A 26,585-nucleotide genomic window follows, 5' to 3' on the forward strand; every position below is an offset into this window, starting at 1 on the left:
GCAAATAAGAATTTGTTTCCTCCTTTCCTGCTGTTTTAATTTTTCTTACTAAACTGGATAGAACTTCTAGAATAGGGATAGCAAATACGTTTCATATAGAGTCAATCCTTACCTACTGGTTGTCACAGGGAAACATTATGTTGAGAAGGATTCTAAGGGCACCTTTTTTGCTTTGCAGTAATACAGATAAAATCCTAGGAAGGTTCCAGAAGAACAGCTAAGGCCCACCAAGATAAAGGTCCTGAAGCTTTCTATTTTGCTGTTCACTCAACCATTTTTCTCTATTATTTGCCTCCTTCTGCTTCATTGGGTTTCCTTCTTCTACCTTTTTGAGTTCAATACTCAGTTCATTTTCTTTTTGAAGCATTTAATGCTATGAACCTACTTCAATCACTCTGGCCACACTATCTAAATTTTTACCCATATTGTTCATTATAGTTGTTTTTTCTAATAAGTCTTTTTAAATGTCAATTCTGATATGGTTCTAACTCAAGTTATTTAAAGAAACGTTTTTATGTTCCAGGCATTTGAGGTTTTTATTTACATTTTTATTATTAATCACTAGGATTACCGTGATATTGTCAGCTACAGTGCTATGAATAATTTTAACTTTAATAATTCATCTTGGGGTTTTTTTATAGATTATATGCTGAATTTCTACTACTCTTCTCTGGATAAGGGATCAGGTCATGAGTGAATATTTTCCTGTCATAATGTGGATAATGAGCCTCCTGTACAATAAAATCACAGTCTGCTAATGCTCCTTACCTTCCCAATAGTTAAATTAGATTCCCTGTTTCCTCTCGCTGCACCTCCCAGCTACCAGGTGCTCATACATTCCTCCACAGCTACCTGTCCCTCTCCTCCTATGTGTTCCACTGGCAGACTGGGATTTTTTTCCCCTTAGCACTAAAGTGGATTTTCAGTCCCTTGCCTCCAATCTAACAATCATACCTGTATTCTAAGTTCCAGTCCTTCCCAGTCTACTTCTTTCTACTGAAGTTTACTTTTCAATAAACCAATTAATCACAAAATAGACTATCAGGACAGAGGGAGAGACCCAGTATCGTGGACTCCTGGGATACCTAAATTGTTTCCAATCCAAAATGATCAGATAATGAGTATTCTGGTTCCTCCAGCCCATAAATAAAAATGTTATTCTACAGAGTATGCTTCTTTGTTTGGACTTAAAACATCTCAGCACTGGTTTTTAAAAGCAAATATTAAACAGAGTAACTTTAATGCACATATTTTTTCTATTGCATTCAGCTTAATTTCCAATTTCATGTTTTTCATTTCATCAATACACACCAGGCAACCAATTATGAAAAAAATAAGCTACACCTCACATTTAGAATTACTGAGGTTTGAAAGAATTTACCAGGACAATGCTGACTCTGAACTTTTCAACTTGGTTTTACTTTTTATTCAGCCAAAACTAAAAGTTATACTGGTTTATTTTTTTTTAAAAATCAACAAAAGTCAGTACTGTGGTGAACTTCTAAACACCTGCAATAACATACAAGAATTACTGAGTCTGCACAGTTATACCCATCGATTTCTACAGAAATATCAAATTATCTACGGTCAAACATTCTGAGAAATTTAATAATATCTCTCTAACCTTGACAGTTTTTCAGGCAAAGTTGGGAATTAATCATCAAGATTATAGAATTCTTATGCTAGCCCTATCATGGAGCCCAGGGATCAGGATCAATTAGAATTTCTTTCGTCACCCATTAACATATAAACTTATACTTGCCATTCAGAAATGATCTATAACTAAACACCCCCAAACTTTTAAATAACTCCAAGCCCAGAATGTCTATGGCAGTTAAGGAAAACAAAATTACTTTAGAATCCAAGAAAATTTAAACTAAGACTAAGCTGCCATAATACTAAAATTTTTCAGGGAGCCCTTTTTTTAAAGAATTACAGTATATACTATAAAAAGATGCTTCTTTTCCTGTACAAGATGTAACCATTGGAAGAACCTGGGTAAAGAGTACATGGACTTCTCTACTATCTTTGCAACTTCCTATAAATCTACAGTTATTTCAAAACAAAAAGATTTTAGAAAAGGACTTACAGAGAAAAAACAAACTATTGATACAAATAACACATGAGAAAATCTCAAAACGTCCTGTTAAATGGAGGAAGCTAGATACAAAAGACATGTATTACACAATTCCATTTATAAGAAATTTCTAGAAAATGAAATAATATAGCAAGAGAAAGCAATACTTGCCTGAGGCTGAGGCAGAGGGGTAGGAGTGGGAATTGACTGGAAAGGGGGACAAAGGAACTTTTTCAGGTGATTACGTCTTCTAAAATTGGACTGTGGTGATAAACAGCCAAATTTACTAAAACCATATACACTTAAAATTGGTGAACACTATGGTATGAAGATCATACCTCAATAAAGCTGCAGAAAAAAGGTTAATGGCAGAATCTAGGTGATGGGTATACAGGTATTCATGTAAAGTTCTTTTAATTCTGCTGTATGTTTGAATATTATAATAAAACATTGAGGAAAATTTAAGTTTTCATGAATGATACAATTAGAAATCAAAAAAAACTGCACGTCCCCTGGCAGCTCACAGATCAAGAAAGATTCAATAAAAAGATAAGTCAATAGCTTCCATTCAGTGGTATGATCCCACATCCCATACATGCCACACTGAAGCCCTTGCTTCAAATGCGTTTGAATGAAGGGTCTGGGATTCTAATCCCTGATCAAAGCTGTCTGTCTGGACACTGTTCCAAGAATCCACAAGCTGCTGCTGAGGGCAGCTGTTTATTCATTCAGGCAGAGAATGGAAACCCAAGCACAAATATCTTACATGTTTTAATCACCACATGGAGAAAATTCAGGCTTCAGTTTTCTGTAAATTATAGTGTTAGCAATATCAAAGTAACCAAGAAACAAAAACCTCACTCAGAGTTTTTACTTAAGAATTATAACTTTTCCACAAAAAAATTCCCCATGAGGTTCTTTAAATGGAAAAAGAACCAAATGTGGTTTGTATATGTTAACATCATCTTCCCTTAATTAAACTCAAATCCACCAAAACCTAAGCATCTTATTCAACAATCAGTAACAAATATTAGACTTAGGCAGAAAAAGACAAGAAACTGAAATTTTGAAACTATAAAGAGTAACATATTTGTGGAGAACATCTTTTGCATTTATACAACTTTCTAAGATTCCTATTCTTATTACTAGTACTAAATTTATGCATATCCCAATTTCAAAGAGGAAAGTAGTCTCACTAGGCCTTAAAAATGTAAATGAAGGTGCTTTTAAATCTCCACAGATGTATATCTAAAGAGAAACAGATACTCTCATATAATACTCAATTTATTTTTTTAAACAGCCAAATTTTATACCAAAAGTGTACTCCTCTTTACAAACTTCAAAGGCAGTGTGTATATTTTGGCACATTTATTAGGATAGTATAAACCTGTAAATAAAAATGTCAAAAATTATTAGACTTAAGCTGGGTGTTTCTAATTTGTTATTTTTCTAATTCCCTACTATACTTAATTAAGAGGGGGCATTATACTTACCACATATCCTACCCCACACAGCAGGAGGAATATAAGTGTTGAATGCGGATAGTCAGAAGAGACGTCTGCAAAATGAACTTCACATTATATACGCGTGTCCCTTTTAAACTCTTAAGATGAGTGTGAGGAAGGGGGACAACAAGTGTTTTATCTATTACTGACGCTTAAGGCTTACGATAATTACGATTAGTAAACAATATGAATTCTATAAGTGCTAAGAAATGAAATATAAGATACAGATTAGTCTGTTTCACCAACACTATGATTATGTAAATAATCACATGAGAACTAAGTCAAGAACTTACCTTTGTGCTGGCCACCCCGATCTCGGGCCCAGCATTGATGTGAACTCCACAGTCTGTCTCTCTTGATATGGAACTGCCAACCGTGTTTGTGATCCCGACAGTTAAAGCTCCTCTCTCCTTGCAGTACCGAAGACCCATCAGGGTATCTGCTGTCTCGCCTGGGTAAAAAGGAAGACAAAAGTAACACACAGAGCAGTCAACATATGCTGTTTTTTAGATGCAAAAAGAGAAAATTGACTACTCTTTCAACAATATCATTTGTTTTATTATTATTTTTTAACTGAAGTATAGTTGATTTACAGTGTTTCAGTTGTACATCAAAGTGATTCAGTTATACGTATATATTTTTTTCAGATTCTTTTCCATTACACGTTATTACAAGATACTGAGTATAGTTCCCTGTGCTATACAGTAGGTCCTTGTTGTTTATTTTATATATAGTAGTGTGTATCTGTTAATCCCAAATTCCCAATTCATAGCTCCCTCCCTTTTCCCCTCATTTGTTTTAAATAAAATTTAAAACATGTACTTAAAAGAATAAATTTGTAAAATTTTTAATAATAGGATCCGACTTCTTAGGATCGTCTTTCCTTCTTTGTCTTTAAAAATTCAGCTCTTCTGAGTGTAAAATGTGTTTTTACTAACTCATTAAGAATTCCATAACATCAAAATAAACCTATATTTGTCAAGTTATCTGCAATAACCAGTTTATCTTTAAATATCAGTTTTGCCAACATATGCTATAGTTGTTAGAAAGAATGACTTTCCTTTTCTTTAAGTCTTTAAAATTAGCATACCTGACTGACTAATGAAAAAGCAAACATCATCTCGAAAAACTGGGGTGTTTCTATCCAGGAAATCACTGGCTAGCTCCACCATAACAGGCAACTCAGTCAGCTCTTCAAGAACTTGACGTGTCTGCAGAGAAAAGATGACTTGGTCATACAACTTTACATCAAATACTCTTTTTCACTGGACTTCCTCAGACTCAATGTATAGTTTTCACTTTTTCTGATTATAAAAATGATACATAATGCAGTGTTAGAAAATACAAACAACAGAGATTAAAGCATAAAAAAATAAAATAACCAAAATCCCAACACCCAGGAGATAAGCACTGTTAATATTTTGGCACAAGTCTCTTTAGATAATTATCAATGCATGTATAAATAAATGCATGTATAAAATGTTTTGAGAAGTGGAAAAAGCACTGTTCTGAGTTAGCTTGTATATTAACTCTAACTTCCCAATTCCTAGTCTTTAAATGACAATTCATATAATACCAAATCACTGAGAATTTCAAATGAGATAATAACAGATGTATCATAAACAGTGAATGAAAAATTAAACATTTCAGAAATACTAGGTATTCATAAAGAATGCTGTTTCTCAAAAAAAGTCAATATACTTTAAAAATCTTGTTTAAGAAAGCTCAATACTTTCAAACTCTGTAGAATGGAGGGTGGAGTAGGGGGTAGATAACCTAGCTAGAATTAATTCAGGGACACTGTTTTGTATGCTAAACCACACAGGATTTCTAATATTTGTTTGTTAACTACAGTAGTCTCAGCACCCACCAGAAACCCCAAAACAAAACAAAACCCTTCCATCTTCTCAAATTAGAGAATTCCAACACAGCATATATATAATTTATGCCCCACAATTCAGGCTTAGCATTGGATGAAACATTTAGTCAAATTTTGTATTTCTGAATAGAGGGCTCATTCAATAATAGATCTAAGCCACCACTAAATCAGGCAATCCCTTAATTTACACTAATGTCTTTAATTCATTCTTTTTTTTTTCCAGTGCTCAAAACAATCACTTTCTAACAACTCTTCCCTTCAAAATTGCACAGATTTTCCTTTTTAGGACCATGTAATTTGGGGCGGGGGGTGGGGAGGGGAGGGAGAAGGGGGTGCTTTAGAGAAGAAGAAAGCCTATTGAGATGCAAGGGTTGAGTGACCAGCTAGTTTCACTCACTCCTCAAATGAATGGCTCCCACAAGTGTAGATAATTATATTTATGCCCCAGCAAATAAAAAAATTACTGTCATGAACTTTGGAAATCAATCCTAAAAGTAGAAACTGAGTGTGTAAGGGTTTTCTGTACTTACAGGAGTTGACATCAACAGCACATAGCCTGTCTCTTTATAAGGGAAACTACACGTGGATCTGATTTATTGGACTAAAACACTGTTAAATTCCTAGGCTTCTATATTGACAACCAACACACATCTTTGATACAGAATTTCAGCTTCCAAAATAACAATTTAAAGAACAAAGTCTATCAAAAAGAAGACTTCCTTTCTTTGCAGAAATGTGCCTACCTACTAAAATCCTGTTGAGGTTCACACAGCCATCTGTCTGGGGCAGGTGAACAATGATACACAAAACCCAGTGACGGCTCTAACAGAAGTAGGCATGTGCTGTGAACTGCAAGGCCAGGATGGCATAAGAACTTTTCCACTCTTTGCCTTTCATGAAGTTAGTTGCAGGCGGTCTACCTGTATATCTAAGGACCTTTCTAAAGCAGATGATCCATTGATAAATAATTCCAAGTAGCTATTAAAATTTCTCTCCCCAACCTTCTTGGTTTTTGCCATCACAACATGAAAACAAAACACGGTGTTTTAACAAAAAATAGTTTTACATGGTGTGTTACTGGAGATACTGTTTATCTGCAGATATCTTCTAATACCCAAAATGACACAACTAAAATTTTAAGAAGCCACTTACTGCTACCCCAGCATGATAACTTGTTCCACAAGCGATAAGAATCAAACGCCGACACCTCTGGATCTCCTTAATGTGATCCTTCAAACCGCCCAAATTCACTGAAATAAAAGTTTGTGGATATAATTATTTAGGAAAGAACCATATGAAACATGTATTCGCTTTTCATGAGTGACCAATGCCAATCTGGGAAACAACACTGCTGTTTTAAAGCATTCATATTCCTCTTAGGAAGCACAGTTCTCTCTCGTTTTGAAATGTAAACGAAGTAAGTCCGAACTTAACTGGCCACCCCCAACTTGTAATTAACCTTCCTCACCCCCGATACACCTACACAACTACAGTATCTACCACATCCTACCTTGTTCGGTCATTTTTACATTCCTCTCTTCAGATTAAAAGGTATCTTAAAGGCAGAACTATAGGGACACGGACAATAGATCGGTAGATGCTGGTGGCTGGAGGTGGGGAAAGGGTTGACTACAAAGGGGCTTGGGGAAATTTTTCCGGTGAAGGATCTGTGCTAACTCTTGATTGTTGTACAGGTTGTTCAGGATTATGACCATGTTGTGGAAGTTGGTCAAAACTCGCTGAATTATACATTAAGAACAGTCAATTTTATTATACCTAATTATATCTCAGTAAGCCTGCTTGGGAAAAAAATTGTCTTACTTGTGTTCATCTCCATTACATGCCCAGAACAGTGCTCTGAACACAACATAAACCACTCTCCTCTCAGTCTTTCCCATCTCCGTCAATGCCACCCCATTCACCTAACGGCAGGTCATCCATCCTCGGTTGCTCAACAGCGACTGCACAAGCAAGTCCTGTGAGCCCCACCTTCAAACTGTACCTCTAACACCAACAGCCAAGTCCAACATCCCTCCCCTGGACAAGAGCCGTACCCTCCTGACTTCTATTCTCTACCTCCTAGAGCCTGTTCTCCACACACGGCCAGAATGATCTTTTAGAGGGATTCTTTAAAAACGTAAATCTGATCACAGAACCCTCCAATGAGTCTGTCCTCTTTCTGTCTCTACAGCCACGTACATGTTCTGCTAAGGGTGCCTTGTCTATGGGTCCTTCTACACATGGCGAGTTTTCTACCTGTGAGAAATTTTCATCCAACATTCATTCAATTGTTCAACTAATATTCTGAGCACCTACCAAGGGAATATACTGTCCAAGGCACTGTGTGGCTACCAGACAGTTCAGCGTCTGGCTGATGAGAGCAATGAGCATGCCCGTGGGCAGCATCCTTCTCCATCTGACCCACCGTCGGTCTGTCTACTCTGCCCCTGCTCTTTATCTCCTCCACTCTTTTCTTCTACCTTAACTAGTTACAAAATGGAACCAACGTATATGTTTTGCTTTTTATATTTTTGAATAATTTACGCTCTTCCTTTTAAATTTCAATACTGAGAGGGCCGATTATATTTCTCTATTTTAAGAAACTAGTTATGGGGGCTTCCCTGGTGGCGCAGTGGTTGAGAGTCCGCCTGCTGATGCAGAGGACATGGGTTCATGCCCCGGTCCGGGAAGATCCCACATGCCGCAGAGCGGCTGGGCCCATGAGCCATGGCCGCTGAGCCTGCGCGTCCGGAGCCTGTGCTCCACAGTGGGAGAGGCCACAGCAGTGAGAGGCCCGCGTACCGCAAAAAAAAAAAAAGAAACTAGTTAAGTAGAAAATAAAACAACGAAAAGCCTCACTGGCTTCCCAAGTAACTTTGGAATGAAGTCCAAACTCCTTACATGGCCTTCAAGCGGCCACAAGCCCTGCCTCCTGCTTCACTCTGACCTAATCTCCTAGCACTTCTCTCACCCAGGCCACCCCAGCCAGACTGGCATTCTTGCTGTTCCTTTTTGTGTACCTCTGCCTCAGACCTCGGCATGTATTGAAAAGACTTGAGGGAAAAGGAAACAACATTAAGAGGCTGGGTAGGGAGTCATGCAAAGGCACATCAGTTTGGAGATGACTAAGTATAAAGTAGACAGACTATCAGAGAGACTTATATTTCAGATGATAACCAAGAAGGACAGGGAGGTTAGACAGTGAGATTAGCTGGTCACAAGCATTTCCCTAAAATTAGTCCTAGCAAATTCCCTGATGGCCGAGGGGCGTTTGGGATAGTTCTGGAAGGAGTCGCCCATGGTCTGAACTGATGCTTTGGAGAGGCTCCTACTTCTGGTAAGGGAGACCACTACTACAGCAGGAGTGTCTGGAGGAAAGGGGTGGGATGGAGTATGAACACCACTGAACACTGGAGGCTAGTCTGGCTCCATAAATGACTGGCAGTGTGACCTCTGGCCAGACCACAAACTGACAGAGCCTCAAATTCCTTATCTTAACAACAAAAAAAGATAACGGCTATCCTGTTTATATTATAGAACTTTTATGAGGAACACATACCATAGATAAAAGTGCTTTTTAAAATCATGACTTTTCAAAGTTTATCTCCTTCTTTTCCCTTATAAAACAAAACTTTTTCCTAATCTTATTTCCATTCCATACCATAATAGTACTTACTGCTACTCTCCCCGTTCTTCCAGTTCAACCACCTTCCACAATCCCCTCTCCCACACCAGCAGATAACAGGTCCTGCTCTGGAGTGCTCCTGTTTCTCTCCCGGCCTCCGCTGCCCTCCCATTCCCCATTGCTTTACCCCAGATGGGACAACATCCTTACTGGCGACTGCATCTCGGCCTCTCGCTCCTCCAATGCACGTTGGAGACTGGTACCCAGGTCACTTCAGTAAAGCTCCGATCACCCCTGGCTCCTAAGTCTCCTAACAGCTCTGCAGTTTCTACAAAGGGAGGTACCCTTCACACTCAACAGAATGCATTCACGGCCCTCCTGGGCAGTTCCTCTCACCTTCTTCCCTAGACTTACTGCTCTCTATTCCTCTTCAAGTACTAGAGGTGGCAGGCAAACTGGACTACATATTATTTCACAAACAAATTTCTGATGGTTTTCTACTATCTCCTCTTAGCAAATGCATTCTACCCAACTGCAATGCTCCCATCTCATCTTTACCTATTCAAACCTTCCAAATCCTTTAAAGCACCACCTGCCTACTTCATGGAGCCTTCCCTGGCTCCCTGTCCACAAACAGATTCATGCTCTACTTCCTCTAAATTCAACACTAAACTTTAAACATTTCAACATTAAACTGTGTTTCTAATGTCATTTATCATATTTTACCTTTCTTTAAATAGTTAATTATGTATTCATCCCCCTTCCAAGAACCTCAAGGAGGAGACCGCAGCAGAGACAACTTTCCTACAGTCCCTGATACGTTCAGCATGGTGCTCCACACACCATGTTCACCAGATGTTCAACTTATAATTCAGCCTTCAACAAATCTCTCCTGCTGCGAAAGAGTCTGATGCCTCCAGAAAAGTATACAAAAACCGCATTTATTCAGAGAATCATTCTCTATCAGTTAGCAGGACGTGACATAAAAGAGAAGGCACTTAATATTATATGTATAACACACAAATTCAGGAAAAGATTGTTGCATACCAGATATAATTTCTCCAAAACTGATTCCTAACACTGAGAAGCTTAGCCCAAAGCTTGTTTGTTAAACTGTTTATTAAACTGGTCATGAAGGATGTTCCAAAAATGTGATTTAGCGATAGTTTATGGATATCCTATGACCACAGAAAGTCAATCTCAAGCTCATCCCACCAAGGTGCAGAAACTCCTGTGACACAAGGTCTAGAGAGAACTTCCAGAAGTAAGACCAGAGCTGCACTGTCACCCCACCTTAAACAGGCAGGAAGGTACAGGTTAGGTTATCCCATAAGGCATTAGGCAAACACCTGGAAAACCTCTGGGAAGTTCACACTTCACTCATTTATAAACTGAGAGAGAAAACCTAGGCTGAACAGATACAGCAAGCTTCCCAACAAGGGGACCAGGTCCCATTCTTCTGAGAATTCACAGTGTTCAGAACAGTCCCTGGTACATAGTAGGTGCCCAATAAAAGATTTTTGTAGTGAAAAGAAGTTAAATGTTCTTAATGGTACACGGAAGGACTTTTTTTTTTCTCCAGGAAAATCACCTTAATAGTCCCATAACTGACAACAATTTTCAAATGTGACTTCCTAGGCATTTTTTATATTTTTCATAACCATTTTAGAGGTATGTCACTTACCATAAAATTCACCCTTTGAAAGTGTATGATTGTGGTGTTTAGTATTTCAGAGTTGTGCAACCATTACCACTATCTAACTTTAGACTTTCATCACCTCCAAAACACCCGTATCCATTAGCAGTCACTCTCCACTCCCCTGTCCCTTCAGCTCCTGGCAACCATTATTATTATTCCCTTATTTTTTATGGTGGTAAAATATACATAACATAAAATTTACCGTTTTAACTATTTGTACGTGTACAATTCAGTGGTATTAAGCACATTCACATTGTTGTGCGATCGTGACCATCACCCATCTCAGAACTTTGGCATCGTCCCAAACTGAAGCTCTATACCCATTAAACACTAACTCCCCATTTCCCCCTCTCCCCAGCCCCTGGTGACCACTAATCTACCTTCTGTCTCTACAAATCTGACTAACCTAGATACACCTCATATCAGTGGAATCACACACGGAAGGACTTTTAAAAGAGGACTGGGCTCCACTGATGGCTGGCAGCCATAGCTATTCTACAAAGGACAATGAACCCTATAAGGCTGTCAACGTCAACCCCCATGAGAGACTTTGAAATAATAACATAATTCACATGTAATTACCAGTATAGTCATCAAAGTTGACTCTTCCTCTCATTGTGTTCACAACTGACTCTGGCTGCTCAAAAATTTCCTTCTGCATAAATGAACTGAAGTTGCCTAAAGTAATATAAATTGTATCATTAAAACAAAAATTAACAAGCCAAAGGATAAGAAATTTGTATTCAACTAAAAGTCTATCTCCTTTAATATAATCTTAGTAAATGAAATGAAACGAAAGGTCATGCAGTAGAGAACAATATTCATATATGACATTTTACCCAATGGGAAGAAAAATGAACAAGGAGGAAAAATACTTTTATTAACTTCATACCTAAAATATGCAATTATAGAAAAACAGGGGAGTGGGAAAAGCTTAAGTTTTAGAGTCAGATCTAGGTTTAAATCATGATTCTATCTTTTAATAGCTAAGCAGCTCTGGGAAATTCCTTAACCTGTAAAATGATCTGTTCTAGCAGCTATTTCATAGCGTGGTAGTGTGGATTAATATAGAAAAGACTTGACATATAGCCATTATGCAATAAACGTTAGCTTGTTTTTCACCACAACCCCATCAGAAAGGACAATAAAAACCACAATCACCATAATCATAATAGTTAATAGTAGCAAACATTATATAGAGCTCACTAAGCATGTCAGACACTGTTGTAAGGGCTTAATCCCCAAAACAACCTTAGTGAGGTAAATCCTATTATCCCCATTTCATATATGAGAAAACTGAAGCACACAGAGAATAAGAGAGGAACAAAGAATAGAACACAAACTATGTTTATAAAGTATCTTAAAACATCAAGTACCACTTAAATAATTGATTTCTTTTTTCATGTGAGAAACAAGAAACCATGAATTCGTTTGAAGAAGTATTGTCGAAACAGCAGATAATTTCTCCAAAGAATCATCCCCCTTTCTGGGGTTATCCCTTCACTAATCTGTATTATCAGATTCCTACACCAGGTCAGGAAGGAGAAAATATCCTTTCCATTGAGGACACCAAGCTGTAACAGGATAGAAAGGTTCACCCTTCATGATCTGCTGGAGTTCCATCTGGAGGGTCTGCACAGCTCGTCCAGGGTGATCTCCCGCAGTCCGTTTAATTCGATGGATAGAAAGACGGCCATCCACCACTGCAGCGACATCATCATCCTCGAGAAAGATGACACGATTGGTGTGTTCTATGACAGCACTAAAAATGTTCAAGGAGACAGTACAATCAATAATCTAGGATGATTATTATAAACACAACTATCATTAGGACAAAAGGACCAAGTTTAAATACAAAGTCTATCAACCTGCAATATCTCTGATAACTTTCTGGTTATCAATGCCATTCCCTACAGGGAAATGGAGGAGGGGGGTGGTCACTGCAGACAATGAAGAAAAGGAACTCTGTATGGCAACCAATTTGATGAGATCAGATGAGAAAGCATGCTTATTTCCTCCTCATCCTACCTATCACCAGTCCTCTAATCATAACTCCTAAATAGTTCCCAAAGCTTCTCTCTGTGTCCACCACCACAAACCAGTTCAAGCTACCATCAGCCCTTGGCTGAACTACTGCAGGTACCTCCCAACTTCCACCCACATTCCCTCTAACCTCCCTCATCCACTCTCCTTTTCTGCCAAAATGGACATCAAAAGACAACCCTAATCAAGATTTCTCCCTCACCAACACACCGCTCAACAGCTTCCCTTTAGCTCTTAGGAAAACAGCAAAATGCCTTTACCATGACCCCTACCTCTTTCTCTGGCCTTGTCTCCCACCAAACTTCCTCTCCCTATTCCAGCCACACTCACACCCAGCCCAAGATCTCACAGGCTGATCCATCTGCAGAGAATGACTGTTCTTCCCTCCACCTCCTTACCTAATTAACTCCTAATATCTCCTTAACTCTCAGTTCAAGCACCATTCCCTTAAAGAAATGCACCCATAGGAGGGTCAAGTCACCCTGTTATAAGCCTTCTGTAGTTCGTGTCACAGCTGGAATTCTATACTTGGTGACCACTCACTAAAATGTGTCTCTCCCATTAAGGAAGAGCTCCTTAAGGACAAGTAATATTTTTATTCTTACCCGCCATTATCTCCTGAGCCGAGCACATGGCTTTGCTGGAAGTGTTCAATACGAACGCGTGAGTGAATGAAAAGAGGCCGAGACACTTCTGCAACTTCCAGATTATTTAAGCCAAAACGGTCAACTCTGTAACAAACCTACCTAACGACAGCAATGACACATCTCAACACCGACTACATACCCTACACACCTGTAAAATTTAGAAAACACTGAAGCTTGTTTTCTCACTGAGATAATACATCCCCTGCAGTCGTGAACTGCATGATCATACATTTTTAGATCCCCTTACTTTCAGGCACAATGAATGATTCAAATAGCTGTTGGCGATTTGAGTGATTCCATTTTATCCTCATTACTATTCGTATTTCATTTATAAACGCCTCTAAGCATCCCCACTGCATTTTCTCTCAAAATGTCCTAGTCTAATACTATTTCCTATATAAAAGTGATTTTGCTGCCAATTACTTCTGAATTAAAAAGATATGTCCACGTTGGATTAAAACTACAATATAGATTAGCAATTATACTATAATTGGTATGCTCCTAAGCCATTCTACTCTCCAATCTAAAATCTCTCCTTCCTATAAAACCTGGGTTAAGGCTCTTAAAAAAAGAGGAAAAAAAAAAAAACACGAGCTCAGAGTAACTACACTGGAACAAGTCTCAAGGACTTATCTCCTTTGTACACTGACCTACATACTTTGAATTGAGAGCAAAAAACGTTCTAGAACACCATCTCCAAAAAGGTCACCTTCACATCCTTAATTAACAAAGTTCTCCTCTACAGCATGACTAGATATATATACAAAGTGACCTCTTGGTTTCTTGTAGCATGAGCAGTTTTACTAAGAATTCTCTCTGAATCAACCAAGGAAGCTCACCTCGCATCAGAAGCAAAGTAATACTCCACTGCTTTTTCTTCAACGGGGAAAAGGCAAGTTGTGCTGTCCACACGAGAGAGATTACAGCTTCCTTTCTTATCTTTGCCTATATTATAGAGTTAACAGAATCAGCACACATGCAGAAAACCATGGCTGATATATAAATATACATAATTTTCTACAAAATCAACAAAAAACCATAGCAATGCAAAATAATTCCAGCAACTTTTCAATGCCAGGTAGATCACCCTATTTCCATGCAATAAGCCAACAAGAACAACGGGCATAGAGTGAAAGAGCAACTATTAAAGACAGCGTGGCAGATACAGTGCTGTGCTATACGTTCTTTAATGTAATATTTCTTTTCCAAGTAAAAGGCAAATAATTAATGTCACTAAGTCTTTTTTTTAATGTATGTATAGCCTAATTTTAATTTAACTTCATACAAAACTTAATGAAATTAATACATATAAGTTTGTATACTTAAACTTATCACTAAAGTTACATTAAAAATATCAAAACTGTGCAGTGAAAAATAAAATGAAGCCTAGTGGCATATTTTTATTATCTCCTAACAAAACTTCTCTAGATTTTAACAGTAAGTCAGCATAACAAGTCAAAGTTCAGGCTACACTAATTCTGATCTAAAAACAAAACAAAGATACTTATAAGTCTCTAACCATGGTATATCATACATGGCAGCTACTGCTAAGGACTGGAACTATAAACCCAGAACCTCTCCTTTCTTAAAATTGGATTTTCTTACATTACTTTCATGTCAGGATAAAGTATAGTCCTTTTGCAATGATAATATCTTTTAATTCTAGCACTTTAGAATTCTGGCATTTCTACTTAATTTGTCAAGCTATTGATGAAGAACTTTTTTCCCCTCTGCTTATTCACAACTGAAGTCAAAACCAGAAGGCATAATGAAGTTTGACGAATTTGCCAAATATAGAAAATACTATTAACTGAAGGCTATATAAATGTCACAGAGACAAAAAAGCACCTTTCTCTAAGATCAGGACATAGTGGACCTTGTAACCAATGGATACAATGGCCAGAGGATACCATAAATATACTTGTAAAAACTCATATTGTGTCCATCCTCTAAAATGCATGTCTATAAAAACTTGATAGTAATTATTCTTAGTAACCTACATTCAAAGTTCTCCACAATCCATGATTATTTGGTGTGTTTTAGGCATGAAAGTAAAATAGCTCTTTCCATCCAAATTCAATAGCAGAAAAGATACCACACTTTGAAAAACAAGTATAAGATGACATCCCAGAGAAGATAACACTATAAAAAGATAAAACAGATCAGTGTTTGCCAGGGGCTGGGTATGGGGACAGGGTTGACTACAGAGGGTCAGCTGAGGAAACTTTTTAGGGGATAAATTGTTCTTTATCTTGATTGTGGAGGTCATTATACAACTTTATGCGCTTGACAGAACTCATGAAATTGTACATCAAAAAGAGTGAACTTTACCGTATGTAAAAAGGTGAATTAAAAAACAGGCAAAAGGATAGGCCAGCACCTACATTTTAAAATTTTTAAATACAACTAGCTTTGGTTATAAAATGCCCTACTGGAGTTGAGTTTCACCATATTCTTTCTACAAATATTGGTTATTTCCTTCTTCAAGTAACAGGGTATATTTAAATACAATATTCAGAAGAATTCAAGGTATCACTGCCTATTTAAATGAAAAAAATATTACCACTTGACATCTATATGACTGTTACAATCTGTAAAATGTCTTCCCATCTACTGTCTATCTCCTCTGATTTCACTTAAGTGGAAACGATTATTATCATCCTGCTTTATTTGGTCAGTAGTTATACCTGGAGAAAATAGCAAATGCTTGAAAGCCAGTCCAGTGTTTTCCCCTTTATACAGCCTCTTCAATAAGAGGCTGTACTTTTTAAACTAAACTCTGCTGAGCCATACCTTATCTACCTACTAGGAGCTAGAGAAATCAGGGTTACTAAAGCACAACCCCTGATCTCAAAAAGATGTCTCACGATAAATTTTTCTTCCAACTTCTTAAGACCTTAGCCAATGTTTTTCCATTGCTTCTAAAAGCAGCCTAAGACATTGTACAAGGTAATATATCACATAAGTAATATATACACAAGCAGAATTATTAACAGAAATCTGGAACTCTGGATCCAAAATTTATACTGGTAGGCTAGTTTTTTTTCTGCAAAGAGAGGGAGGGGAGGAGGAAAATAAGTTCTAACATCTCAGGACTGAAGGTTATTTAAGGAAATAACTTTCTGCTCTAGGTAAAACAGTGAGAGCAGCTACTATCTAAAGATGAATAGGTTTAGAGTACTTTGCTACATCTTCTTCAAGAAACCAAGAATTATGCATGAATAATATGGGTTTCAATTTCCTGAATTTACCATTCCCTGTGTCTTTTACACAGAGAGCTTTTAGGAAAAAAGTAAACAAAAATAACACACCATTTTCTGTCTAATTATATCAATAAAATGATCCAGCTTGTACAGCTAAAAAGATAAACTTCAAATGTAAATTTTAAAAAAACTCCAAATTCAAACAAAGCCCATCAGGTATCAAATGTAAAAATATAAACGTAAAATGTCATGCATAAAACAAAACCCATTTCAACATATTTCAGTTAAAAATTAGGCTAAATTATTCAAATAACTACCACAGAGGTCAATCTAGAATAGCCTAGCACGCAAACACAATGCTCTTTTCCTAATCTCAGCATCTTATTTATAATAATGTATCCTACATGGTTTTAATTTAAAACAAAGGAAAAAACTTTAAAATTTCAACTATTTCCTCAAATCTCAGAGATCTTAAAGAAACAAATTATTAAAAGCAGTTTTCTAAATGCCAAAAGCAGACAGACAAAATACGCTCCCACAAATTAGAAAAATAATGTCAAAATATGTTTCCCCATAAAATAAGCATATTTTTAGAGGCCCAGCACATTCATTCACTCCAAGAACAAAGAATTAGTAAAGAATGAACAAAAGAGGATAAGATTCCTCCCCATCATGCAGAGTGCATTTCCCACCTCTTTCTCCCTGTGATCCCCACCATGTGAATTTTGATCCAATCTGAGTCCTAGCTAAGGATATACAACAGAAAAAAATTCTACTCGTCAGAGAAATCACAAAAACAAATTCTTTTCATGTCTAGACAGAACTATATATATGAGTGGATCTGACCAAAGGGGCATTTAATCAATTTTAGGAAAACAATTCTTTGTAACTACTGCACTCAATTTATACATTTTTCCCATGGCATGATGTAGGAATAGTTTTTACCTGTTCTGTAGAGGATTGGAATGTGATCAGTAGATAGTTTATGTTCACTTCGTACACCAATCAACAAAGGGCTACCTCGTCTGTTAGTACAAAATTAAACAGAATTAAGCCATTTTTATAAGTAATGCACTAATGATACAAAATTTAAATGATGAGGGAATGCTCTGCAAATAATGTTTAAACTCTCCCTCCAAGTTCGACTTCAGATATAACAAAAGAACGACATAAACAGAGTTTTTAAAAAATATTCAGAGGTCAGCCAACTATGACCCACAGGCCAGGTTTGTCTGTTTTTACTGGAACACAGCCATGCCCTTTCTTCTACACATTTTCTACAACTGCTTTCACACTACGACAGCAAAACTAACTAAGTGGTTGCCACAGAGGCAACATAGCCCAGAAAGCCTAAAATATTTACTATCTGGCCTGTTACAGAAAAAGTTTGCAGACCCCTGTTCTATAATGATGCATTAGAAAGTTTTCTCCTTTTTAATGCAAAATGAAACCTTTCTTTTGATGTGTGAACAATATATGAACATTAGTCCCCTTGACTTCACTTTAAAGACAGCTCTCTCTTACCAACTCTTAGGGTTCCACACTGTTCTAAAAAGGACTTCATGATTAGGCTTGAATATCCCAGCAAAAGTAGTAATGGTACAATTATCTAGGACTCTGTCTAGAATATAGAGTTCTGAAAAATATGGATATTTTACAAAATATTCAACACCCAAATTCACAAAGTAACAATGGTGCCCCACTACAAACAAAAGGCCGATTATAAATGCCAAAATGTTTTTGCTTTGTTAAGGGATTCTGTTACATGGAACAGTGGTAAAACAACAGACAAGAAGGGCATATGAAAATAAATATAGTCGACCTCCCATATGCATGGGTTCCACATCTGCAGATTCAACCAACTGCAGATTGAAAATATTCGGGGAAAAAAAATTCCAACAAGTTCCAAAAAGCAAAACTTGAATTTGCCACACACTGGCAACTATTTACACACTACCATTTGCGTTGTATTTACAACTATGTATATAACATTTACATTACATGAGGGTATGTAAGTAATCTAGAGATGATTTAAAGTGTACAGGAGTATGTATCTAGGTTATACGCAAACACTACACCATTTTATATAGGGGACTTGCACATCCATGGATTTTGGTATTCACGGGAGCTCCTGGAACCAATCCCCCCTGGATACCAAGGGATGACTCACACAAGTATCTCTAAAAAAGGACAGAGCCATTATGGTGAAGGGCCATTCAGAGTGTACAGGGGATAAGCTTAAAATGCTAAAGTTTCAAAATACACATAATTATTAGTCATTATAAAATTTACATATACCTTGTGCCTACTGCTTGGCCAGGAAAATGAACACTTTTAAATACAAGTGCAAAAGCACCTTCCTATAGAGGGAAAAAAAAATGCATTAGCATTATATATTATAATCAATTATCAAATGTGAAATGCCTAAAATATACTGGCTTCAGCACAGAAATGTTTTGTTCACACAGCTACTCTTTTGCACTAGTTTATAAATGAGTCTGAATTTTAGGTAGACACTTACTCCTGAGCTTTGATGTATCCAAGATCCACTTTTTAACCAAGCCCACTCTTGAAATAGGCTCAGTAGATAATAGCTCCTAAACAGACCATTTTAAAAGACACCTTTGTACACGCTACCAATACTTCTCAATAGGTACATCATATCTCCCATACTATGCATTAGTAAGGGAAGGGCAGAATCAGAAAAGAGCCCAAGCTCCATATCCAAAACCCATTCTCTGGCCCAGTAATTTTATACCACTGTTAACTTCCATCCTTCTGTGTTTGATATTGGAGACATAAATATACACAATCACAATTATTAACATGCACACCATACCGCCCCCCCTCAACCCAAACTCCTCAGGGACAGGGCCTAAGGAAATCAAGAATGAATAAAGGAGGAACACAAGGTAGGAGAAGGAAGGAACAGAAAAACGGCTATACGAGTACAAACCAGAAAAGGCTGGGAAGGCACACTACTCTGCCTTGAGTAAAGAGAAGTTCTCTATCTTCTCTACCTTCCTGACTCCTTTAGCTGCAGACATCATAAGATTTGGGTGGAGATGGGAGGTAAGGGTTGGACCTTCACAGAGAAGTAAAGGGCTTTTAAATGGAAAAGCCAGAGTTATGAGTGGGATTGGGGCGGGGGTGGAAATCACTATGTATTTGGACCTTTGTGTATCTTTGATATCTTTAATCTTTAATTAGGACAACTGGGATGAGATCAAAAACAATACCACTTTTCTCTCGGGTTGGGAAATAATTTTCTGTAGAGGTACAGGGCCAAGGAAAAGTCCCCATAAGGAAAAATGAGTTGACTGTACTGGCTGAGACATGCAGCCATTATCCCAGAATAAAGAGTGTGTATTTCACCAAAGCTACCCTTCGCTAAGTTACTGACTAGAAGAACACTTGAATGAGCAGGAAGCAAGAAGGTGATGAATCCCCAAGTGTGTGTACTGTGTACACATTTGTGTGTGGTGTGTATGGGTTTATGTGTGTGTATGCATAGTTTTTGGACAAACTGCTTTTGGATTATTTTTAGTTCCCATGACACTAAACTACAGTGAAAGAAGTAAAATCATTAAAACAACAGTCTCTCAAAATTATTCAAGTTGAATAGTTATATACATGGGAAATAAAAGCAAAAAATACTTAAGAAATAAGCATAATTCCTACTTATCAAAGTTATTTTTAAGCGTTTATTGTGATTAATGTCGGCAATAATCATCTTTAAAAGTGTGGTTTAATACCAATTGTTGGATGACTCTCTCCACCAAGGTAGTAAAACTTGTATCTTGACTTTCCCGATTGTCATACATGTACTTAACAAGCTTGGCAATTGTCTCTGTGTCTGTTTCAGATTCAAAGTCATAGCCTTTGCTTTCCTGTAATTAGAAAGGAAAAAATTTTGACCCATTCAAGGAAATATTCATAATATCTAAATCTTTTCTACACAATTCTTCCTCAAAAATCTCATTACCCAACTTCTAGTCTCTTTTTGACCACCACACCCTGAATACCCACTCTTTAAACTTAAGGTCACCATCTAATTACGGTGAATCCAAAATAGTGAGGTGATCAAACATACTTATAATTATATAAATCTATATATGTCATATATGAATTAAATACATTTTAAAATAATTAAAATATAATGAAATATATAACATTCACAAACCACTAATTCCATTATGAATATAATGATTCCTTCATTTTTTTTTTATAAATTTATTTATTTATTTATTTTTAGTTGTGTTGGGTCTTTGTTGTTGCTATGCGGGCTTTCTTTAGTTGGGTCGAGTGGGGGCTACCCTTTGTTGCGGTGCACAGGCTTCTCATTGTGGTGGCTTCTCTTGTTGCGGAGCACGGGCTTCTACTTGTGGTGGCTCCTCTTGTTGTGGAGCATGGGCTCTAGGTGCATGGGCTTCAGTAGTTGTGGCACACGGGCTCAGTAGTTGTGGCTCGCAGGCTCTAGAGCACAGGCTCAGTAGCTGTGGAGCATGGCCTTAGTTGCTCTGCGGCATGTGGGATCTTCCCGGACCAGGGCTCGAACCCGTGTCCCCTGCATTGGCAGGCGGACTCTTAACCACTGTGCCACCAGGGAAGCCCATGATTCCTTCTTTAATGATGATACTTCACTGTCCAATACAATGGCCATTAGCTATAGGTGGCTATTTAAATTTAAAGTGAAATAAAATTTCAAATTTAGTTCCTCATTCATCCTACCTCAACAGCCACATGTGGACAGTGGCTACCATACTGGGACAGTACATGTACAGAAAGTTTCCATCACTGCAGAATGCTGAACTGGACAGCTCTGAGAAGTCACTCATGAAGTCATCATCATTACCATTACTATATACTACACAGCTATTTAGGGTATGGAGCCTTCATTCAATCTGTCTTGAGTCCTCTAACACCCTAGAATCTTTTAAAAATGACACTGTCTCTCACAATGCAAAGACATCCCCCCAAATTCCAATTTTATTTAAGCTTTTGGGTCATTTATAATCAAGCCAAATAATTATTTTCTTTTCATATAAGAAACAAAAAAGTTCTACTGTCAACAAAAAAAAGTCCAATAAACCACCATATCCTTGTAACTGTCTTAGGAATTATTTGATCACATCGAGATAGGATTTACTGCACATCCCAACAGACAACCTCAATGCTCTCATTAGAAGTATTCTTCAAAGACTGGTAGTCTTTTTAGGTCACTTTACTTACCAAAAATTTCTTCAGATCTTTGTAGTTGGTGATGATTCCATTGTGAATAACAATAAATTCTAAAAGAGATAAAAGTATTGATGACCAAAAAATTATAGGTCTAATAAACACTATAAATTACCATTACTATTAAGAGATTTTTCTCAAGTCAAAAAATTTGTTACGTGCTATACTTTCAGCTGTAATCAAGTATTATCCACTTTTCATCATCAGATTACCCTCAGGTAGATCAGCAGCACAGTTCACATGTAGAAGCACACAGTGCTAAGAGGTGGGTATAGTGGGTTAATATAATAAACTGGAGTCTAGAGACATCAACTTCAGTTGTGGCTAAACTACCAGTCCAGTGCCACTACGTAAAAGAAGCAGGTTCCTTGGGCCACTTTCCTCATTTGCAAAATGAAAGGGTTGAACTAAATAACTATTATTCTCACTTCTTTGTTCATTCATTCTTATACATAAAACATTCCTAAGTTTAAAGAGAAAGGCTTCATCCAATTTACACTACATGAGTTTAAAACCAAAGTTAAAGAATTGAGAAAAAACGGACAGTTACTCAGTTCTATAGTTTACTTATCTGAGGCCCAGAAAACTCCCAGAATGTCAGATAAACTAAAGTTAAAGAAGCATTTCAAGATCAAATACAGATGACAGGGGGATAATTTTCATCTTTTTTTTGATTAAATAACTTTCAAAAACGTAAGAATGTGCAATCAGGAGTTGACAATATTATTTGTAGCCACTGACAGTGTATGTAAAGTAAAGGCAACTACTGTGGATTTCTTATTTAAAGTTCATGTAAATCAGGAGAGAAATTACCACTAAATTCAATTTTATATCAAATTATCAAAATGTTTTTAATATACTTAAAGATCTGACATTAAGTGAGCTTGAACTGAACACGTTCATTACAAACCAAATGTTAAACACTTCACTAGATTTCTAAGAAAAGATACCACAAAATGATACTACAAAAATAAATCTTAAAATTTTAATGCTAGAACACAGAGAACCATAAATAGCTGATATAAAGCCTAAAATTAAAGCCAAATTCTCAAAACATAACATATAGTTTTTCAGAAATCTTTTATAAAGACCTTGTCAGTATTAAAAGTTTGAGTAGTTAACATTCTAATCCAATAATTATGTGAAGCATGAAAAACCTAAAAAGGTAGCTACTGAATTAAACTACAAAATCTTACCTCAAAGGGATATATATACACACATACATACATATAACTCAAAAATTTTGTTAAATGTTTATATACAGGAAGAGATGGAATGAGGAAGAGGAAGTAAGATAGAAGCTAGACTTATTTTAGTATGCCTTTTTTATAGGTATGACCTCAGAACTATGCAAATATTTTAAATAGTTTTAAATAAAAATTATTTTTTAAAGAAAATCAATTCCTAAAACTCAAAATAAAACATATTAACATAATGCTATAGCCAGCTAGTAGAACAATTACATACAGAGGGATTATTCCAAGTGACTCCAAAACATAGTAATTTGATTATACATCCCTAGAGAGATATACCCTAAGGACAAAAAAAAAATAAAAAACAGTCAACATACTGTTATGGTAGTGTTGACATTATGATTCCATTGTACACGTAGCATCTGATAGATCAAATAAGTATGTTGCTGGTGTTAAGAACTAAGTTTTTAAGTGTGACTGAAAAGAAATACATAAATCAATGAGGTTAAGTAAAAACCTTACAGCCCTGGATTTGAATTGAAAGTGTTAGTGTAAAATTACGTTGTGTTTTCTCTTTAAATTTATACATGCACATACACAGAGGTATATATATTTCCTAGCTCTGCTCACTGAAAAGGCCTAGGTGCAATGAGCACTTCTAAAACTTGGTTTAATCTTTTTTTTTTTTTTTTTGGCAGTGCAATACAGAAGTACATGGTGTTACTAGCTTGAGATAACAGAAGTTTTAAAAGATGACCATTTACTACCAAGTAGCCTCATAACAGAAATGTATCTCAAGTTGCCAAGGCTGTAGAAAATATGCAGGATGGGATGGAGATTATTCTTGTGTTTAACAGGGTAAAAGAGTTAATTGCTAGCCCAGCACTATAACTGTACTTATTTGGAAAAAAAACTGGTTTGTTTCAATGATGGTTTCATCTTTCATTTCTTTCAGCTGGGTGGGAAATAAAAGGACACATGCTTTCCTGAGTTTTACGTGTTCTTGTTAATATACGTTTTGTTTCCATTAAGCCTGCAGGAGTCCTCCTGGGTATTTCTGAATTGTGTTGTGTACATGTGTGCCTGAGAGCTTGTCTTCTTACAGCATTTAGTTGCTGTTTGCCTTTTTGTTGGATAAAATATTAGCAATGTATCCTTCCCATATTCCCTGCCATCAAACCTATTATGATCCAAAATCCTCATCAAACATCTGGTTTCAGAACTTCAGAGATGGCAGTAAAACAAAAAAAATCCTTGGACAAACCATCCCCTCCGTAAGCATGGGCCTATGCTGAAACTTTCCCTCACAACTCTACATTTCTACTTCAAGTAACTGACCTTTCAACTCTACCCATTTAGAGGAACAAACCATGGAAAGGAGGTACATACGTTTGCCCTCTTCCTATAGGCCTCATCTTCAAATTTTAGTTCTGTCACACAAGAAAATCTCACTCTGTCCCCTGTGTCCTTTTCTAATCTTGACAAAGAGCAAAGTTCCTTCTAGAGCTATCCATGCTCCTCAGATCTGCTGTGTGCGCTGTGCGGACTCCCAGTGAAGTGGAGGGTGACAGCAGGCAGTAGACTCTAAGGCACTTTGCTCCACGTAGAATGGCAGGTTGTCCCTCCCCGCACTCTCCCAAGAAGATGACCTGATGCATCCTGGCTCCGTGTTCACACAGCTTGTCACTGCAGCAGAAGACACATCTACGCCTTCGTTATTCAAACGTGCGTGGCTCTCTAGCATGACTAAATAACACGGGAACAATCCATCTCTAAATAAATACTACTGACTGTGCTGTTTCTTCTAGAGGTGCCTCTGCTGATGTATTTCTAAGCCATACCAGTCCTTCCAGTTTCAGTGGTGGAATGTGGCCCCCTAGTTACTGTTGGGGGTTACTTTAAGCATAAAGTAAACCCTTCTCCAACAGGTTCAAAATACTTGTGACTTCAGACATCAGTTCAGAGAGCTTACACTTTGTCGGCCTTCACCTGCTCCTTAATTCTCAACACTACGAGGTGGAGTTATCAATGAGATCACAGAAGCTACTGCTGGAAAAGTTTGTAAGACAAAAAGTCATCACATGTTTCTTGACTGTCATAACTGAGCAATGTTTTCTGAGTCTGAGATGTAGGCTTTGGAGGAGTAATGGTAACAAGTTATCTGAGTATCCAAGAGTCTGAAAGACCTCTCCGGAAGTACAAATATATAACAAAGAGAGAAGACAGTCATCAGGGAGGATGCTTACTTACACAGTGTAACTTGGATCTGATCGTTCTCCTGGCACAAAGGAGCGAGTACTTTCAACAGGACATCTACATACTAAGAGGTGGTATGGCAATTAACTCCAGGGCAAAACTGAATCAAGCATTCTATATTTTGGAAAAAAACTTTGTTTTTTTTCATGGAAACTAGATACTCTTCTCTAGTTTATTGAATTTTAAAAATGGAAGATCCTGCATTTTTAAAAGGCCTTTTTACATCAAGTAGAATTTCTAATTGACAGATCTAGAATCAATCTGAATTGGACAAACTATGGATTCAACATGCAGATGAGATTTCCTCCTACGGTTACCTTGAAGCAGATTTGATACCCACCCTCAAAAGAATCCTATAAAAAAACAGCTTCAAAACCCCTTTTTAATCACAATATTGCAGCAAAACCAGAAGTAAACAACTGCCTGTTAACCTGTTATTTCAAATATCGACTGAAAAGCCAACAGGCATTTTTTTGTGCAGCTTTTTAAAACACTGTTAAGTTGAAATATCAAATCTGCACAGCACTATCCCTTCACAGAAGGCAGGAAACTGCCAGCACATCACGTGGGAGGCCGTCCTTGGTGCTGTCGGCCATGAAAGTGGGCCTCCTTCAGGATCTGGCTGAGGTGCAAGCCAGGGCCTCGGCACAAATGCAGACTGCCTGGCACGGGCTCAGGGTGCTGGCGCTGGGCCCGGCGACGAGGTGGTTTAAGCCACTTTCTGGCCCCCCGGCCCTGGCTATTGCCGCTGCTGCTGCTCCCGCCACTATCACTGAGTGAAGACTCTGTGTCCCAGGATTGTGAAAGACAGGCTTTCTACTACTCCTTTTGGTCTGGGGGGAAGATGGTGGTCTTATTCACTGCCACCCCTTCTTTTCCTGGGGCAGAGGCGCTGGCTCACAGCAGCTGATGGAGGGGAGCGACGAGGCACCGCAAGAGGAGGGAACAGAGGGCGCTGTGTTTCGGTGGTCGCCACGCCCACCCCCTCAGGCCTTGGCTCCATGGTACCCACCGCTACTTCCAGCATCTGCTCTGGGCCCCCCATGTCACAGCCACCACGGCACCCAGGTTTATAGTCTTTAATTATCGTTTCCACTGAAAGAAACTAGGACTCCTTAGAGAAATGGCTGATTCCAGGTTTGGGGCAGGATTAGATAAACCTGCAACATCTTGAACTACCAGAAAACAACAAAGACTACTGAGCCTACTTGGGTCACATC

The 26,585-nt window shown here is 37.6% G+C and overlaps 1 protein-coding gene across 2 annotated transcripts in view; it reads right to left on the reverse strand.

The window, feature by feature from the left end:
• Nucleotides 1-26,585, reverse strand: part of GFPT1 (glutamine--fructose-6-phosphate transaminase 1) — a 65,745-nt gene that overhangs the window by 11,699 nt on the left and 27,461 nt on the right. For both annotated transcript variants that reach the window (XM_027131895.1, XM_027131896.1), the window contains 10 exons: nt 21,911-21,969; nt 20,434-20,568; nt 18,977-19,038; nt 17,624-17,703; nt 14,315-14,420; nt 12,384-12,547; nt 11,368-11,463; nt 6,614-6,711; nt 4,673-4,793; nt 3,876-4,033 (listed from right to left, as the gene is read on the reverse strand). In XM_027131895.1, coding sequence (XP_026987696.1) covers nt 3,876-4,033; nt 4,673-4,793; nt 6,614-6,711; nt 11,368-11,463; nt 12,384-12,547; nt 14,315-14,420; nt 17,624-17,703; nt 18,977-19,038; nt 20,434-20,568; nt 21,911-21,969 — 1,079 coding nt within the window. The remainder of the gene's footprint in view (nt 1-3,875; nt 4,034-4,672; nt 4,794-6,613; nt 6,712-11,367; nt 11,464-12,383; nt 12,548-14,314; nt 14,421-17,623; nt 17,704-18,976; nt 19,039-20,433; nt 20,569-21,910; nt 21,970-26,585) is intronic.

The sequence above is a fragment of the Aethalodelphis obliquidens genome, unplaced genomic scaffold (assembly GCF_003676395.1).
Source record: "Aethalodelphis obliquidens isolate GAN/ISIS:26980383/991018 unplaced genomic scaffold, ASM367639v1 scaffold40, whole genome shotgun sequence".
NCBI classification, from domain to species: Eukaryota; Metazoa; Chordata; class Mammalia; order Artiodactyla; family Delphinidae; genus Aethalodelphis; species Aethalodelphis obliquidens.